General features: G+C 45.0%; 2 protein-coding genes across 3 annotated transcripts in view; one reads left to right on the plus strand and one right to left on the minus strand.

Moving 5' to 3' along the window:
* Nucleotides 1-1,199: 1,199 nt before the first annotated feature.
* Nucleotides 1,200-3,661, minus strand: Noc2 (Nucleolar complex protein 2). Its single transcript, XM_084576115.1, has one exon. It carries the CDS (start codon nt 3,575-3,577, stop codon nt 1,220-1,222), a length of 2,358 nt encoding a protein of 785 aa, XP_084432241.1. The 5' UTR covers nt 3,578-3,661; the 3' UTR covers nt 1,200-1,219.
* Nucleotides 3,662-6,140: 2,479 nt separating this feature from the next.
* The window catches only part of Pbp95 (proximal sequence element A Pbp95), an 82,006-nt gene continuing 68,252 nt past the window's right edge, over nt 6,141-19,894 (plus strand). For both annotated transcript variants that reach the window (XM_084576116.1, XM_084576117.1), the window contains exons 1-3: nt 6,141-6,549; nt 7,209-7,326; nt 14,453-14,687. In XM_084576116.1, the coding sequence (XP_084432242.1) occupies nt 6,297-6,549; nt 7,209-7,326; nt 14,453-14,687 (606 nt within the window). In that variant the 5' untranslated portion in view covers nt 6,141-6,296. The remainder of the gene's footprint in view (nt 6,550-7,208; nt 7,327-14,452; nt 14,688-19,894) is intronic.

Below are 19,894 nucleotides of genomic sequence, written 5' to 3' on the forward strand. Positions count from 1 at the left end.
AGCAACTTGAATTTGACCTCGGTGTTCCTGTGATAGGAGGAGGCATTTAATTTGTTTCTGATGTCTTTTGAATTTCTAATTGTGCATATGACACTAGTACACATGATTAAGCAAGTGAAATTCGGCAGCACCCCAAAAATAATTTCTGATGATGTGGAAATAATCGTAATTTTGAATATTTTGCGAGCAGTGTTGTTATTCCATCACCGCCATGCTTTTACTGCGCATTATAAATTTCCGTTTATCTGAACTCGCAGCCTAATATTGCACCTTAGCGAAGCAGTACTCGCTAGTTAGTGTAGTGTGCCCTTGTTACATCAGTTGATGTGCCATTTCCTCGAAGAATCTACAGCCAGCACGTGGTATTTAGATTTTCATAAAACCAATCTGCTGATGGCCACTGACAGCCGCCATTGTGCATCCTGTGGGTACTTGCGATCAGGAATTAATTTTTTTTGCTAAGTGTAACGAGCTGCAAACATGCTGGGGACAAATGCAAATGGGTGCTGGCGATCCTTAGCATGCACTTCAAGCAGCCTATGTGCGACATTGTCAACACATTGTAGCATCTGCTTAGCTGATATGGCTGAAGCAAGAGAACGGCAAGCCTCGGTCATAAAAAAAAAAAGGCTTACTGAATTGACTGATAAGTTGAGTTCACTTCTAGCTGCATAAGCCGAACTGCTCAGCAAGCAAGCTAATTTTTGCTAGGCAAATTGTTAGTATTGTAACATCGCATTGTACTCATCTTTAAGTTGAACGATAAACAAAGTGATAGTAATCATAGGCTCATATAGCTTCTGGATAAGTTTGTGCGTGCTTTGGCAGATGTGAGCTGCAAAAAATGCAGGTAGTGCAAGCGTGCTGACAGAATTTATTCGAAAGCTAGACTTCCCACAGAAGCCTCCTTTAGAGCGAGTATTTGCTGACATCATAATGCTCACCATTTTATTTCGCTGCACATGCAGCATGGCAAAAAGCTGTGTATGCATCTATTGCGATTACTGCTACCCGCTCTGGCCTGTACCCCTGTAGCCACATGCCCAACAGCAACATGGAACACGACGTCATGTGAATACCGCCAGTTATGTCAAAGGCAATGCACTTGCAATATCGCATTCCACCTGCTGATAACTGTGTGTGTGTGTCTGCTCTCTGCCTTTAAGTTGCCCCACCAGAAATCAAAATTCTGAGGCTGCTTTAAAAAGAACACAATTTATTAGCCAGATTCATCAAAATCATCGTCATCATCGTCACTAGTCATTTCCTCCTCAGACGTCGATGACAATGCCATGTCTTGAACAATGTCATCGTCCCTGCCAACAGCTACCACATCGTCGTCTTTTGTCCCAGCCCTTGCTTTCTTTTGTTTCTTGGCAGATGGTTTCTTTTCAGCCTCTTCCTTTTTCTGTGCTGCCTTCTTTTTTCTTCGCGGCTCATTATCGTCAGAGTCTGATCCAGGCTCTGGCAGTTTGGTCACTACCTTACCACGAGCTGCTGTCTCCTGCCTCTGGCTCCGCAGCTTGCTCCACTGCTCATAGAACCTGGTCCACGGGGTCCCTTCCTGCTTCCACCTTTGCTCGAGGCAGTCGAGTCCTTGTGCATCGCTGAGCGCAACACTACAGTTCTTCCTCCGGTCCTCGATGAACCTGTAGTTCTCCTCCATCTTCTCTATGAGCTGCTTCACTTTTTTGGTGTAGTTTGCAACCTTGCATTTCTTGCAAAAGTCCTTCAGGTAGAGCAGCGAAGGAAGGACTAACTCTGGAAATGCCACCGAATGTGATACACTTGAGACATACTCGAGTACAAGTTCGTAAAATGTCTCCACGACTGCGTCACGGAAGCCACTTTCCTTCATCTGCGCTGGGGAAACCCGTAACACACAGCTCAGGTCCAACGGTCGCATCGATGTTGCTGAATGCTTCTGGTTGAAGTTGACGATTGTGCAGGCTTCAAGGAGATGAGGCATGACCGGGACAAAGATGCCTGTGCCTGACGACACCTGCATGAGACCACGAACCAAGTGGAACCTCAGCGGGACATACTTTGCAGCAGGAATCAGCTGGATTGTGCCAACAATGGTCTGGACCAATGGGTAGATGAGAGGCTGGAGTGTCTTGCCAGGCAACACTGTTGCCAATAGGTGGCACCAGAGTAGGCAGCAGTGGACATACTGCCAGTTGTAGACAGCCTTGCAGGTGTCCTTCTTGCGAACTGTAATAGCATTTCGGAGGTGAATTGCAAGCTGTCTAATGTAGAGGAAAGCATGCTGATAGGCTAAGGCCTCGTCTCGAGCGTAAGCCTCAACGAGGGAACGCTTCATGAAGTTGATGAGCGGCCATGTTGTGGGAGAGGTGAACTTGCAGTTGCGTACATAAGACATGTACATGTGCTTCAGCACAGTGTCGTGGTAGTTTCGTGGAAGCCCACGAAGCGTGCGAAGGAGGCAGACGAAAGCGACAACACGAACTGACTCCTCTGCCTCACACCACAGTTGCACGAGGCGTTTCAGAAGAGCCTTTGCGACTTGAGGAAAGGCGATGTAGTAGGGAACAAGAAATAAGATGTGTCGCAAGAGCACTGACACAAGCTGCGGCTCCGTGACAGCGGTGATGAGCTTAACGACATTTGTAAGGTAAGTTTTCACGACAAAAGAAGCTTTCTTCCAGGTGTGACTTCTGGTAGGGTCGAACGACTTTGATTCATCTTGCATCACAGCCGGCTCCGGCAAACGCAGAACCTTGTGTAACGCGGGCACGAGGTCGCTGAGGCAGAGTTTGACGACTGCGTTGAATATGACTTGCCCCTCGACTTTGAAGGGACTCGCTTGCTTCTTGGAGTCTGCGCCGATCTCCTCTCCCTCTGCCTGCAAGACGGCTGCCTTGAAGCAGTTCACGACTTCTGTAATCTTGCGCAGGTCCGGATTGGCGAGCAGATCTTTCTCGAACTGGTCTATGTGCTCTAGTTTGAGAACTCTCTTCTTTTGATGCGCTTCCCGCTGCTCATCCTCTTCGTCTGCGCCTTCATCCTCGTCCGCTTCGGTAGTGTAGAAATCCAGGAGGTCCTTGTCATGCTCTTCCAGGTACTTATAAAAGTCGGGATCGGTATCTTTGAGTTTGCGAACAATATCCTTCTGTTTTTCAATGTCTGCATCGGACTCGTCCTCGCTGCTCGTGTTTTCTCCAGCGTCTGAATAACTGTCAGAACTATCGGATGCCGCTTGGGAAATGTCCTTGCTTGAAGGTCCGTTTTTCCTGCTTGCTTTCTTAGATGCCGGACGCGATTGAGATTCCTTCTGCTTTGGCAGCACCTTGGACGCACGTAGCTTGTTGTCATCGCCGGAGTTGGTGGCAGAGTTCTCTTCGGAACCCGAAACGCGTCGTTTCTTTCGTTTCAGTTTCTTCTTCATCTTCGCTGACAGTTGACCGCCGGAGCTGGTAGACTCGCCATTTGGTAACCGTGCAGCTGCCGCTTGGTCGTCCTCGGAATTCGACGAAAAGCCTCCAGCCATAAATTCCTCGACACTGACCTCGCTAAGTTTCTTTTTTCCCATCTTGCGCTTTTCAGCTGGACCCATGCTCCAGCAGCGTCGCCAATACACGTGCTGTACGACCACCGGACCACGGCACGCACCTGCGGCTGCGGCTCGCAATATCGTCGACTTTGTGCCGACAGCTGGAAGACTGCAAAACGAGTTAAATTTCTAACTAAAATATTATTATTACTTTTGAAACAAATGTACTGGTAATATTTTTGGCTTATTATACATGCAAAAAATTTTACGTTAAGTGAATGCTATATTATTAAGATACAAAGCAAAAAAAAAATTGTTTGGCGCGGAAACTCTATGATTTAAATGGCCCAAACTCTCTACTTTTGGGCGTTATTGAAGGCAGAGCAGATCTCACTTATTTGGCCTCATCGGTAAATAATCACAATTCGCTGGGAAAAAATTTATTCTGAAACACTACAAGGCGCACCTTACTGTCACTTTCAATAAACATAACCATAAGATAAGTGGTTCGTCTTCACCTGCCGTGCAAGTGTAGATTAGAGGCGGTAATGGGATGAAGGAATCATCGCAAAAAAGGGGAGAGGGGGGGGGGGGGGGGGGAAGATGTCTGCAAAGGGGTAGAAAAATTAGTGAGCGTTCTGCTTCTTTCTCGGTGCTGCAATCGCAGGCATGCATGTCAGCGCGGCTGAAGGGAAGTGGCGGAATGCGGCATTACGCGAGCCCTCGTGGAAAGAGCGATCGAATAGGCAGCGGCCTTATGGAACGGAAACCCAGACTATAAGGGTCCGACCAACATACGTAAACACCCTTGCCTTAGCTTTCAATAAAACGTTTTAATCATCATTCAGCTCGTGTCCACGTTCTTAAACAAGTCGCCGAGGGGTAACACTTGAACACTCGAGCTCCCATCTTGTGCGTGGCAGGAATAAGCTTGAGGAAGCGCCGGAATTCTTTCTAACCACTACTGTCGATTTATTGGTGGTGAAGTGCAGTCCGAATAAGTGCGAGATTTCCGCCAGACAGATATAAGAAGGGCTTGCAGGTCTGAACTGATCTCTGCTACCAGCTGGGTCATATATCAGCGAACGCACCGGGTGTGTGTGCGACAGATGGTGTGTGTGCGACAGTGGGGTTTCTTATTTTTGCTTTTTTCTGTGCCCCGGCTGACATAGAGGCTGGCTGGAGGCACGTTTTTTATCGGTGCTTTTGAAAGTGAAAAATTATGATTAATTGTTCGCCGCGGACATTGTTTTCAAAGAGCGCTTGTTGGCCAGGCTCAAACATTAAAAAAAAAAAAAAAAAAAAAAGACATGAACGCGAATTCGCTACTCGAAGGCAGAGGCAAGCGACAGGTATTTTGAAGGACTTGAGGCGGCACCTCTTCATGTGTCTGTCCATGCTGTTCAGAGAATGAAGGGTCCTTCTCGTTGAGAATTGATACGCGTGTACGTACAGCGACGAGTGCTCCGGGCGCTGGTTGGGGATCTTCCTTTCCATTTGTGACTGCTCACTTGAAAGGGGCCTATTCAACTCTTTGGGGACAGACGTTTTAGGCGATGCAGCCGGCGCCATATGGTGCCTGTTTTCGGCGCGTTTAGGACGCGTTCACTACAAAGGCACAAAGCATGCCGCCTTACCCTTTGGTTCCTGTTGACAGCGGACCCAGGGGGAGTTTGCTGCTTTGACGCTGCCATCCGAAATCAATGACCTACCTACCTATAACGATGAGGGGCTTCTTAACGGCCTGGGTCACTGAAGAGAAGCCGAGGCATGCCATTTTTGCGGCAGTTTCCTCTCTCCACGAGACGAAGAACGAGGAAATGCCTGACGACTTTCCATGCAGGCGGGGACATCTCTCCACGGAAACCTTCGTCTTCCTAATTCCACACCTACGCTGTGCAATCCCTAGCTCAGTTATCTCCTCTAACGAATGCGCAGTTTTGAGCACCCGAAGCAGGATCGCGTATGAGGATAGAACGATTGACGTATGTGTTTTTCCTTTATAAGCGCCAAGTGATTGCATTAATGACGTATATCTGTTTCTTGAGGCCGACTTGGTTCCGCGACGGCTGCTGCGGCACCGCCAGTTACAAAGAGGTGCGAGATACCTTAAAAAAAAAAAAATAGAGAGAGAGAAAAGAAAAGCCGACAACCATCATTTCAACACGAATTTTGCGAATAAGCGCGCCGTCACTTTCTCCTTTTTTTTTTTTTTTTTTTTTTTTTTTTTTTTTTTTTTTTTTCAGCGCGGCGGGCGGCCGGAGGAGGAGAGAAACAACCGACCGCGCGCGCGCAAACACGTGCTGGAAACTAGTGCGGAGCAGACGACAGCATGCTTTTCGATGCGTCTAGCGGCGGGGAGCAGACGACGCGGCCGCGCTGCGCGGAGGTCAAGGTCTATGCGGAGGTTTTGAAAGAGCGTGCCCTTTGTAACAGGGTGGTAGCAGTAGCTATTATGCTCATTTTTCTACCTATATCTTAATTATTGATTTAGATTGGTGAACTAAACCATCATTCTATTTATTAAATTTTTGTTTCTACATTACTAACATATTGTCAATTGTTTCACTGGAGTTACCACATACAGTTTCACTAGAGTTACCACACACAATGATGATGATGAGAGGAGAGAGCGGCGCAGCGCCACCCGCTGTGGCGCGCTGGAGCCAAAAAAACGTGTTTGCTGCGTTCAGCAGCAGCTTGTTCAGTTGTATGTGTTTCGAGGGGATCCCAGGGATACGATCAAGAGTTTCCAAGGCCCATCTCCTTGGCGGGAAGCCCTATGGACTCGGGCCCGATGGACGAGTACGATGCGGAGCCGGGACCAAGCAACGCTCCTCTTCTCGATTTGCGTCCGCTAGCGTTTTTTCCCAGTGACTGTGAAGTTGAAGAGTTCGACAGCGACGAATACGATAGCGACGAGTGTGGCAACCGCGTTAGCTATGCGCACTCATCATATATTAACGTTGGCACACCTTTGACGGCAAAGGACAATGACGGCGGCGAGGAAGAAGCGGATGATGAATCTTTCCTTGGTGCGTACTTGCACATATCACCGAGAGCATATATGTTAACAAGCTACACGTGCGCTGCTTGTTGCGTGTGTGGTGCTGCATCATGTGGGCGTTTTGCTACAAAAGGGGGGGGGGGGGGGGGGGCGGGGGGTTAATGTGTTCCCATATCACCCCCCCCCCCTCCTTTTTTTTTCCAACTAAACTTCCTGCTGTATTTACATTTTTTCCTTTTTTTTTTTTTTTTCCTGTTGTAACCTAGCTTTGGATCTCGAAGTTTCCAGAAATACATACCATGCACTCTGCCGTGGTAGACAAATTTACTACCGTAACTTACGTCGTAGAACAGTAGATTTAACAAAAATAGGCAGGTGCAGCTACCACGGAGAGCGTAACTTGTTCGCTGGTTTCATTCTGCGCAGGAAAGCGACAAAAGCTATAGAGTGAGCGAATATTAGTATGTAAACGATTGCCCCCCCCCCCCCCCCCACGCACACACACACACACATTGAAAATGTATACTCCCGGCATCCTGTCCCACTTCATACCAGCACCTGTCCTTTCTACATCTGTTTCCAAGAAATTGTTACAAGCTTGCTCAAGCCAAACAGGTTTGTACACAGTGTTAGTATTATTGGCTTTTAAGCTTGGAATAAAGTGCATACATTTTCCCCTTGGCACAGGTTCGAGCAACACGGAAGCACCATCTGACCTGCAACACCTCCTGGATGCCAACCGTGCTTATCAAGAATTTCTGGAGATCGCTATTGGGGAGCTTACAGAAGCCCTTGAGAAAAACAGGTGAGGCTTTAGCTCAGTGCTGTGCAGCATTCCACTGCTGGTATTTGCATTTTGAGGTAGATTTGTATAGCCATGCATTGCAGAATCTTCAAATTACATTATTTGTGGCCAGTCAGAGCACTCACAACACTGTCACTGAGGGACGCTCAAAAATTCAAGTCTTGCCTTGAGACAGGCGTTGGAACTTTCTAATCAGTTTCTTTAAGGTAGGCGAAGCAGCCGTACCATGATAGCATGCTGGTTCTTAGCACCATATTTTGCTTCTACATCTACATCTGTTGCATGGCATGACACAGGTATGGAAATTGTGCTCATGCAGCTTCTCCACACTGGTGTTTGTGCAAGGAAGCCACTGTACTGTACTTTACAGAATGCATGCGTGAAACGCCAGTCTGGCTTATGTGTGGATGTGTACATTGTCTGTTGGACTTTTTGTCTAGGATTTGCAAAAAAAAGTTGTGCTTTGAAATTTTTGCTTACATTGAAGGATAGCAGGAATTTGGACACTTTTCTAGAGCCTCTTCGTTTACAGCATCTGCTTTGCCCAACAGTGCAACTTCTCATTGTAGTCTTTGTTGTGCTTTGCAACAATAGTGTGCAGTTTCTACTGAGTATTTCTCTGCTTGTGTATGTTCTCAGTGCTGTTTTCCGTTTGCTGTAAATGTTTTGGGAGGGGCCCAGGGCCATGATTTCAGAACATATTTGAGCACTGGTTTTGCTGAGTGCAAAGTGTTTTTTTTTTTTTTTTTTTTTTTTTTCAAGCAGGTCTCATGTTATCACACAGTGCCTTTTCAAAAAGCGTAAGCTGTCCAGATTTGGTGATGTTGACAATGATTATTGTGTCAGTAAGCTGAACAGCAAACAACTTCACATTTGTGGTCGTATCTTGGTGTAGAAATAGTTCATGTGATACCTGATACTTTAAGGTTGCTTGTTTTAAGGGGCTTGTTGTCGTGTGCTGCACGAAAGTATTAAAGCGGCAGTCTACTGACTTTTTCAACGATTTTTTTTCTTGCTTCATTCATAAGCTCCGTCCCCAAATTAACCAATATGCGTCTGTTGAGTTGAGAAACATGGCAGAATAATTTAAAACCCAATATTTTCATTGGTAGTCATGTTTCCTCAATGGTATACGGTGTCTGCAAACACTGACTTCGGGGGCCTGACATGCAGTTAGCTAACATGGCAAAATTACTTTTGAAAGGGAATTAAATTACATTACTAAATATTTTGCTGAAAATCGCAGAAAAGTAATTAAATTGCATTACTCATTACTGCTCCTAAAAATTAATAAAATTACACTGCAATGACTTCGACTGAACAATTAAATTACTTTTAAATTACTTTCTAGTTTTCATCCATGCAAAATCTAAGTAAAGCTAGTAAACAAAACAACAACTTGATCTCCAGACACGAAGCACGCACATTATTTCGTCTTCCCGCCAAATTCCGTCCCAGAGAACTATTCCTTCCCTCTTTCCTACAGCACTTGACGTTGAAAAAAATAAGACAACTGCAAAAAAATAACAACAAAAGCAGAAGCGTGGTTGAACTGTCGTGAAATGAGCGGCGAACCTAGCGTCTTGCTGGCCCGGAGCTGTGTCCGCCATTTGAAGGTCCCGAAGAAACTAGGCTATTTATTGCTTCCGTAGTCCTAAGAATCATCTTCGGCACCTTACGCTCAATAATGCTCACGCCACAGCGGCTCACGGCATGGACCCTTCTGCCTGTCTACCCCGCCCCAACCCTTCCTCGCCCCGTGGTGATGTGTGTAATCAGGCACCACTGTGCCCTAGCCGACGCAACACACCGCGCTTCCAACTAGTTTTCAACTCCGGCTTTCTTACACCATCTGTCCCTTCGGCATTTCCTTGACGCCTTGTTTCCTGCTGCTTGGAGAAAGGTTGCCATGGGATAACTGCACTGTGAACTGCTACACAGGAGGTCACAGGCGCACTGTTTGGCTCAATTTTGTCTCGTTTTGCCGATTCGTTACGCTGGCTTCGGCTTGTGGCACGTCGTTCCTGCTTTCGCAATACTCTACTTTGTTGTCTATTGATGGAGTAGTGGTGCATTTAAGTAAAAGTAATTTCGAAAGGATTTAATTACTTTTGCTCCGAAATTACTGCCAAAAAGTAGTTCATTACATTACTAAATTACCAAACCAAAAAAGTAATTCATTACATTACAAATTACTGGAAAAAGTAATTAAATTACAGTAATTTCATTACTGTAATTCAATTACTGCCATGTATAGCAGTTAGTATAGTAACCCAATATAGCTCTGTGAACGCAACACCGTTGTGCTGCCTATATGTCTCACGCAGAATGTGTCGTTAAATAAAATACACAGTTTTGTTAATTGAGAGTACTGGTAGCCTCGAATAAAATGAAATGAATAAATAAACCCTATAGCATCCATCATAGATACCATCAACCGAGTAGAAATGCTGCTACAAGTACAGCGGCGTCCTTGGTTGTGAAATTTTCTGTTTTGTACTCATTTTAAAAACAAATCAAGCAAGATAAAAGAATAAAAGTGGCTTTTATTTACTGAAAGAGAATGAAATCAGGTGCCTTAAGTTGATATGAACACAAATAACTGTCCATATGATACTATGGCATAGTTATGAAATGTAGTATGTATATTCTCTTCAGATGCTCCGAGCAGGTACTACCATGTTAGCTGAAACAAAAGGACATGGTAAAGTGCCACCCTCTATAAAATCTGACTTTCTTGATCAATTCAGAATATAAATTCCTGGTTAAACTAAGAGTTTTTCCGGCTATGATACAACCAAGTGTTTAGGTAGATTATACTCTTCTATGCCAGTAGACTGTCCCTTTAATGACCCTGCCGGGGTGGCGCAGTGGTTAAGGCGCTCAACTACTGTTCCCAAGGACGCGGGATCGTATCCCGGCCTCGGCGACCGCTTTTCGATGGAGGCAAAAAGCAAGGCGCCCGTGTGCTGTGCGATGTCAGTGCACGTTAAAGAACCCCAGGTGGTCGAAATTTCCGGAGTCCTTCACTACGGCGTCTCTCATAGCCCGAGTCGCTTTGGGACGTTAAACCCCACAGACCAAACCAAACCTGTCCCTTTAATGCTGGAATGAACTTCCCCTCCAAATATTTTACAGCCACAAAGAGGCCTTCAAGTTTCCAATTGAAGGGGGACAGAATGCTAGCCAAAACATACAGACTATGAAAGAAGTAAAAAGATCTAGTCTGATATTGTATAGCTTGAGCACTCGTATATGAAAAACTGATTTATGATTTTAATTAGGCATTGAAATTTGCATAAAACAAACTGAAGTACCACACTGTGTTGAAACACTGCTGTTATCATCATTGTAGCCAACTGCATGACCACATCTCGGTAACAGTTCACTGATTTCCTTGAAGTTACATTTTATTTTAGGATTTTTCATCATGTTTTACTGCAGTAGAACCCCTTTATAATAAAGTCACTTGGAGCGGCAAAAATCTTTACCATATCAGGTGTTGGGGTTGACATGGCCCCTAAGATGGTGTCTAGTAATTAAATGGCTGCCTACTAAGTGTGTCTTGTTGCTTTATGAAAAAAAAGCACTAAAATACCTTCTACCTCGGGTTATCATCTCTCTACAATTTTCCTTTTTTTTTTCCAGTTATATGATGTTTTTGTTTGCATCTTGTGGGACTACTTAAGCATGAAGGCAACGTGGCTACGAATGCAACTGAACTTGATTTCATACTAAAGCCAAAGCTTTGCATGAACACTGCATCATCTCCCGCTCTTTAAGAGATGTTAGACGAGAAATGCGGCGGCAGTAAAGCATCGCAAAACTGCATACGCCACGCCTTCACTTGCCACCCCGCCTAATGCTGCGAATGTTCAGACGTTTCTTCTCTTCATTATCTCTTGCTGCACTCTTACTCTTTTACTATCTGTATGGACCGTGTCGCCTTCACTTCACATTTATAGTCAGCTTTACTTTTTTTTTTTCCACGACCGGCATGCTTTCCTACACGACTACCTAAAGGTGGCTTCTCCTCTATGTAGGTAAGCATAGTGTTAAAGCCATTAAAGCAAACTCTCTGCGTTGTTACATTTTTTCTTTTTTTCACTGAAGAAAAATTCCGAGGTAACACACCTGTGGCGATGTCAATTCGTGGGAAGCACGTTGCCGTGGCCAGACTCACTTTACACTTACACCTCGTTTACAATAACAGATTTTTATCAAAAATAACTTTACTATAAAGGGGGAAAAACGTACAGCCTTCTATGGAAGATGGACTGGGACTTCAGTTTCACTTTACTATACCCGAGTTTTTACTATATCCAAGTTTACTATAGTGGGGTTCTACTGTATATTCTACACTCTCTTTAAAGGGGTCATGCCATGGTCATCCAGTATATTAGTTTTGTAGTCTGCCCGATAATACTGAACCTTGTTATTTTATTTCCGAAGTTCGAGCTTCCTAGATGCATTCTTCATTTCGAAATAACTTGCTGAAGTTGAGACTGCGAAGTCCCTCCCACCGACAGCGATTGCCATGTTGAAATGCTTGTGACGTCACAAACTCACACCGGCCGCTGCGTCATCTGCTGCTGTGCCAGTTCTGATAAGTTGCTGATGCACTGTACTGTGCTTGCACTTGCTCAGACCAGCATTACTCGCAATGACTATAGTGAACATGTTTCTGAAAACAGAACACAGACTGTAGTGAAGCGCATTTAGTGCTTGCCCACAGATCCACTTTCGGCGTGACCGCTGACATTGTCTGATGGCAGCACTGCCTCCACCATTGTAAATAAACACTGCCATGCCGATGTTACGAAATCTGCGCACATTGTTATTAAGCCAGCGCGGTGCGAAGGAAGCCCGCGCAGCATCTGCGTCGAACGTTCGACGGCATTCCAGAAACGCCCTTCCCCGTACGAGGAGAGCGCGTGGCCTTGTATGCATTGTCTTCACCCTCCTTCTCATCATTCGGCGACGACGGTGACATACGGTGACTCACTCGGCCAGAAGGTTCTCGGCTTCTCTCGAAGCTTCAGCCGCGCCTAACCAATGACGACGCGCGGCTCGGCGGGAGGATGAGAGGACATTTACATGAGTGAATTTAGGTGTATGTGTGCGCCAGCCTAGGCACGTTGTAACAGACAGACACTGCACGCCCTATTTATGGAGGTCGTGCCGCTTGTGTGGGTCGGCTATTGTTTGAGCTAGTATTGAGGCGAGTTTTCAAGTGCTACTGCTCGGCTCCCGACGCTGCTGGCAAGCCCATAGACCTGCGAGGGAGTGGCGCTCGTCCTACATGGCGGCCACATCGTGACTCTCCAGGCGTCGGTCTCCAACAGTGCCTTGTGAACAATTTGGTGTTTGTTTACTTGACTCTCTCATTTATTGTTCAGTGTGGTAAAGCTCCTATGTTACTGAATTTCTTTTTAGTTGCATGCTTAGCATTGCCTTTCTGTGACCCTCTCGTCTGTGCATTTTAATGGTTCATGTGAATTTCTCTGTATCGTCTCTTGCTGTGTATAAAGTTTGTTTTTTCTTGTTACTTCTGACTCCGACCCTTACTCTGGCTTGAACTGACGAAAGTTGGGCACTAAACGGCCACCCCCTTCTGTCACTTCCGGCTGAGCTTGCCACACAAGTCGAGGGCATCTCCTTTGAGACCGGACTAGTTACCCCCAATCACTCTAAGCGTGTCTGGGAGTGCGCACCATTACTGGCGCATCGTTAATAACTCATAATTATTAACTGGTGACAGCCGGCCGCACCGCCTGTGCCTTCTGCAAGACTGTTCATGCCAGCTAAGGTGGATTTTTTGCTGCGTGTCAGAAAAGCATCCTCAAATTTGTTGTTCTCGTAATAATAAGCCTTGGGAAAACAGTTTTAAAAACCGAATGCTTTTTGACGAATGGTGACCCATACGGTGAGAGTTTTTGCTCACGGCTGTGCAGCAGTTGCTGCCACTGCGGTGCCCATTTATGATGTTCTCGCATACTAGCTCTGCTGCTAAGGCATCACTGAAAATAATCATTTTGTCTTTAATACGAAACATTGGCGTTAAGAGCGAGGAAGTTTCATGATCAAGTACCCATTACTATAACTTGTCACTGTCCAGTTACAAAATGACATCTGCTGTGGCTTTGGTGCAAAACAATATAGGTCTAGAGGCTATTAGGGAGAAGCAGAGCGCCGTCGTCTGCCGTGCTCTCAGGAGACTGTGGCTGTGGCTTGGTCCGCCACGTCGGCTCACCGCAGTTGACGCTGCTCATGCACAGAACATGCAGCACGCAAAACGACATCGGTTTGTCATTGGTGGCTTAGCTAGTTGCCAGGTCAGCAAGCTGTTCACGAATAAATGAAAATATTAGATTTAAAAATATCTGCTGCTGTGATGGAGCTGAAACTTTGAAGTTTAGTTGCGTGGCACATCAGGGATAAAATGCAATAAACAGTTTATATTCGAAAATTGGTGTTGTGACCTCTTTAATACCATAGTTACATTGGAAAACAGCAATACATTTTTCGAAAGGTGTTGAGGGATGTCGCACGCTGTGGCTTTTGCCCCTTCATTGTATAGTGTGCAACTGGAATACAGCTTGCAGGCATACAGCTTTTCAGGACATGCCAGCATTTTTTTATTACTAATGATTAGCCACATTGCAAAGCACTCTGCTGGCAGAAATTACAGTAGGATCAGTCACAGTGTAGGTAAAAAGAAAGGCGAGAGCTGGGACATGCATGAATTTAGCTGGTGTTGTAGCAGTGGCTGATGGTGGCCAGAGTAAGGTACGCTCAGCACTTCTTGAAACATGAAATAACGAAAACTCTTTACTCACAGATGCAGGGGTATTTATAAGGGAGGGATCACGTTACTAAGACACATGTCAAGACTTAAGTACAGATGCAATCCACTGAAAATGATACCTAAACTAGCCTGAAGCTACGCACATAGGAAACTCCAGAAAGCAGTTTAGCGAACGTGTTGTTTTATGGAGTATAATTTGAGAGAATGTGTGGTCAATTGCATTTATTGTACAGTGTATGTGGTGAACTAGTTGTTCCGAGTTTTGTTTGAATTGTTGTTGCGAACGTTCGTGGTGGAACGTGCTGCCACCTTTTTCAGGACACTGCAAAAGGAGCTGCCTGCACAGCTGGCAGAGCGGACGCAGCGCCGCCGCAAGCCAAAGGTGCGGAAGAATTGGTACCAGTCCCTCGTCTTCCACCACCCGTACTTTCGTGATAAGGACGGCATGCCAGCTCCCCCAAATGAGGATGAGCTGACCAGGCGCGCCAATAAGGAGCTGGACCCGTACATCGCGCCCGGCCTGCCATGGGCGGCCGAAGAGTGCCGCTCCCTGGTATGACAATGCCCTCTGCCCGCTTGAATGCACTTGGTGTTGCACTGTGGCAGCTAGTCCGGCTCAAATTTAGTGACCGTCCAATTATTTGCTGGGCTCTGGCAGCAAGGAGGTGTAACATTCGTGCTTGGCTGCATTGCAGCAAAAAAAATGCTGGCCGTTCGCTTGATTTCTTTCTTTTTTTTTTCTTTTTTTTTCAACTTTTAAGGGAAGAGACAGTGCAGTTAATGGATCATACATTGCGCTGGTATTATGGGCTCTTCTCGTGTACTGTATTTGCTTGAAGGCTGGTAGTTTTTGCGAAAAGCCTGAATTGAAAACTCTTTCAGATTGCCTTCTGTTTGAGGAGGCAGCTCCTCCAATTGCCTGATTATGTTCTCTCAGTGGTAGCGTCCTCTGAGCAGCGTCACCTGGCGACATATAGCTGAAATATTTTTAAAACGAAGAGTGCAATTAAAGCACATGGTTCTTGTTGCTTGTGTGGCGCAGTGGATTAATGTTACATTTTTAAATGCGAAAAAAACTATTCGAATCCACTTTGTGCAACATTTTTTTTTTTGTTATAGGGGTGGAAGTGCTGCTCCAATTGCTCCATTCTGCTCCAAACCGCTTTCCCTGCTCCATCCTGCTCCATAAATGCAATATTGCTACAAAGCTGCTTCAAACTGGCTATTTTGATGTTCTGCCATCAAATTTAGCAGAACACGGGAACAATGTCATTGCACCAGTGGAAAAGATATAATGCATCTTGCACTGGGCTTAATACATATGAAACTTTTGCAAGGCAAGGAAGCATGGAATGTAACAAATATTTGTTTGCAAGTAAATTTACTATGAGCCACCGGTGATTTGCGATAATTGCGAAAACAAAAAATGCACTGTGCATGTGACGTAGCACCCTCTCGCAGCCTTTTGTATCGCCTGTGGAGAGAAGCGAGATAAGCAAGTGAAGCAGGTTGCACAAATTATTTTGAGCGGTCAGGAAGAAAACTTATCTGACTGTAAAAACTGCATGATTATTCTGATGGTTCTGCTGTGAAAACAAGCAGGTACTTCACCATCGAGTCTCTTTGTCAGTGACAAGTTTGCCAGGCCTGCGGCAGACTAAACCATACTTGAAGCGTTATGGGTTAGTACACCAAAGCTGTGAATCACTAGGCAGCTTCTCAAGATTGTTGGTAAGGCATGCAGAATTTATCGCCAAAATATTAAAAATGAGCCCCAGCATTGCTCAAGCAAAGAATGATCAACTATTGGCAGGAGGCAATGAAGTAAAAAAAGCTGTAGAATGGAAAGGCTACCCCTCAAAGCCATCTCTCTAAATCCCAAAGCTGCTCCAAAATAAACGAGCCTGCTTTCACCCCTGTAGACCTCACCATATTTACAAATGGACAAGACGATCGAGGTTGTGCTGCAGTCATCTCCGATCCCACGGTAGGCAAAAAGCAAGGGAGCGGCACTGGTGCCAACCTTGTTGAGACTCATTATTGTGGTTTGAAGGCGCCTCTATCGTAGACAAAATATCCGTGTGCTCAGGAATTTATCAGCCGAGGCATAGAAAAAAAGGGATCATGTAATACCTCATATCTGGGGGCTTTGAGATTCATTCTAAATAAGGAAAATAAAGTAGGTACTATTCACAAGATAGGAGCAGAAATGTCATGCCCAATAATCTGAACTTCAAATTAGTATCGCTGCTAGAGTGCATCGAAGTGGTAGGCTGGACATTTGAATCCATCAAGTCAAAAAACACATTAGGTAAGACTAGATGTTCTGTTATGAAGCGCTCCAGCAAGCGTTTCGTTTGCTGCTAGTCTTTTCCCAGTATTTGTTAAGGTTGGCCTGTGTTATATATCTTTACATGCTTTGGCAGTTTGTCTTGTCAGAGATGAGTGGGAGGTTGGAAAGGCATTGAACTTGCATAAAAAGGAATCAGATTGGAAGTTTCGTATTTCAGAAAAAGAAAACTGCAATTATCAAAGGTGTTTGACCTAAAAAACCTGTTCTAAAACATAATTCAAATGCTCCAAAACTCGTTTCGTTGCTCCAAAGCTGCTCTAAAATGGCCTTACTACGGCTCCCACAGCTGCTCCAAAATGCTGAAGCCTGCTTCCACCCCTGCTGTACTCCCCTTTTTTTTCCCCAGTTGGCAACGATATAATAAATTATTATTGCGTGCGGGTGGGTTCGCTTTTAGTTTGCGTTATGTTATGATTTTGATTACAGTTGAACCCCTTTATAAGGGACATGCACTGGGGAGCAGTTTATGTCTCTTATATAAGAGGTGCCTTATAAGCAAGGTACTGCATTTACATTTTCTAACCAGACCTTATTTCGGCGCACGCAGCCTACGGCTGAAATACGCAAAAAAGGAAGGTACATCATGTCGCAAAAGCATTATTATAGCTTTAATTCAAATATTGCATTTGCTTGGTGGACAACCACACCTCACAACTTCCTTACATTTATTTACTGCTGAAATAGTTATAAATATTGGTCTGCTTCATGGCGGCATTGGTGCTGTTCAACACATCTTCTCCCAGCTTGAAAATCAGGCCAAGAACTTATGGCTGATGTGCCAAAGCTGTATATGTTAACAAACCATGTTTGCTGTGATTGCAAAGTGCAATCTCAATGTGATGTGATACCGCAGCTAGTGATTTGCAACTAAGTTATGTGTCTGGTAACGCTACAAGAATTCAAGCAAAAAAAAGCGCCATGAAATCGTAAAAGTAACCAGCTTACTGCCAAGGTGCTAGAAGCAGCTAAAACTATAAAACATCACCAGCAGAAATATTCCGCAGAAATTTATACTTGTTTGACAAAGGATAACAGCGGCTGTGAGTAACAAATCTGTACTGAGATGAAAATTAAATGAAAAGCAAACAAGGCATTTCTGAGTGGAGTTGAAACTAGTTGAATAGTAAACAGAGCAGTTGATTTTTCCTCGCCAGAGAAGAACCACCTCTGTTTTTGTCATTTGTTTTGGTCTTGGCTTGGCTATGTCTCGCTTTCTAGGCACAATGACTTGTTTATGTCAGCGGCACTTTCTTATCATTTACCGGATAGATTTGTCGCTCATACTAAAATGCAATGTAATAGACAATTTTTGCTATATTCTTCAGGCTAGTGGACACAACACCTATGGTAATTAGTGATAGGAAGCTTTATTAATTGGAGAAGCCAATGTGCACTTCCAGTATGCTCGCTCAGATGCTCGCATATGCAGTCGCATTTGTGTTCTTCATGGCAGGTCTGAAGAGCTTCTCTACATTGCATTCCCACTGCAGAGGCTTCGTTTATGTACACGGGGGCTGGATCGTCAAGCTCAAGGTCATTGTTTGTTAGATGCATTTTCTTTGCCTTTCGAAGTACAGTGCTATCAAAATCTAATAAACGGCATTTGGTGAAACGGTCACCGCATACCCGGCAGCAAAAAATCGAATTATTTTCTGATATTGCGATAAGAAGTTGAGATTTTTTTTGTCTCCGCCGGTTGAATTCAAACTGTTTTCTCCTACTACATATAGGGCAGAATGACGGACACTATGACGCAAGAGGAGACTTCATGATTGCTGACGAGCTGGTGCGGTCCGCGGCGTCGACCGGTTAGCATCCCTCAGGCGCCAACATGGCAACAGCGTACTCGTAATCGACCATGGGCTCACAATAAGTGATGGCTACAGCAGAAATAAATAAAAGGATGAAGAGAGTAATTTACCGAGCAATGGGCCCATGAAAGAAAAAAAAAACATAGAGCGCTTGTAATGCATAATACTTTACGTGTTTCTCAAGCTTTTGTGCTCCTTGTTGCACTGCGTATAAACAAACCAAGCCCTTAGTCATCGCAATGCTTTCCGAAATGTTTACATACAAATAAGGTTTAGTTACTAGCAAAATAGTGTCCTCGCTGCTGCGCTTGTCAGTTTTGAAGCTTTGTCGCACTTTTTTCCTTGAAGGTTTGTGCTACAGCTTCGTGTTCAGCTAAAATTGCGTCCACGGTAGCAGAGCATGACCGAAGAGCCGGCGCTCCTAAATTTGCCAGCGCTGTGAAATTACACATGTTAAAGTGATTCCAGTGCACAATATAGTGCGCATAGGCATCCAGAACATTAGTTGCAAGTGGTGAGAGCAGGCAGCATGCTCTGATGGTCAAGAAGTTGTAATTTCTAGACCGGCAGCAATGGCCTGTACACCTTGAAAAATGAAGTTCCATTATAAATGCGGCCGTGACATAATATGCAGAAATATTTTCCAGCTTCCTATGTCTCGGCATGGCCGAGTGGTTAGCGCGGAACCGTACGGAACAAGAAGTAGTGAGTTTGAATCCCGTTGGCGCTGTCGTTTTTTTTTTCTTCTACAAATTGATTTTTTTTTAGCTTTTTAATGTATCTGTGGTGCTTCTTTATTTTTTAGTTTCTACTTTCTTTCCGAGGCCCATTTTTCGCCGGGCGACCAGCGCAATAGGCAAGGATGCAATAGGGGAACAATGACATTTGGAATACGATCGACGCTGTTCTTGGTATGAGTGGCAAGTATGCCCCTTTTGTTTACGAAGCCTGCAAATAGCACGTTGAAGCTCTTGTTGCCACATTATGTGGGTCAGATGAGCCATGATTTAGTGAACAATTGAATGATAATGCGTTTTTCCTTCGGCACTTAGCATATGTATGCGTTTTGTGGTGTACGTATACCTGCAGTCGAGCGGTCAGGTCAGGGTTAACGGGAGCTCGCAGTCGAAGCGGCGGCGGCGGCGATATGTTGGCTCAGCAGTGTGAACGAAGGAGCGTGTCGGCTGCAGCGGATTTCGCTCGCTCGCGCCTCCGAATGCTCAAATGTGAACGAGCCAGGCGCATCTGCTGCTCCGAGCTCGCCACAGGTCCAAAACGAAACTATCCGAGCACGTACGAAGTGCCTGAGCCGGAACATAACCATAACCAAAACTGAAGTGGGCGCCTGTGGCGCCTCCAAGTATATTTTTGTATTTTCCTTGCAACGTTTACGTTGTCTTTTCGCTGTCGTTTACGTATGATAAAAGCATGTTATCATATTCGAGACAAAACCTACTACCGCATTCAAATGGGCAACGTAATTCGCATTTGACAGCCTCCAGGATCCCTTGCACGTCACGTGATTTGTAGTTGTGAGTCTCGACTGTTTCGGCTATGACGGCGATACCTGTATTTCTGTTCTTCCTCTTTACTACC

The sequence above is a fragment of the Amblyomma maculatum genome, chromosome 8, assembly GCF_055883805.1.
Source record: "Amblyomma maculatum isolate TAMU_Amacu chromosome 8, ASM5588380v1, whole genome shotgun sequence".
NCBI lineage: Eukaryota > Metazoa > Arthropoda > Arachnida > Ixodida > Ixodidae > Amblyomma > Amblyomma maculatum.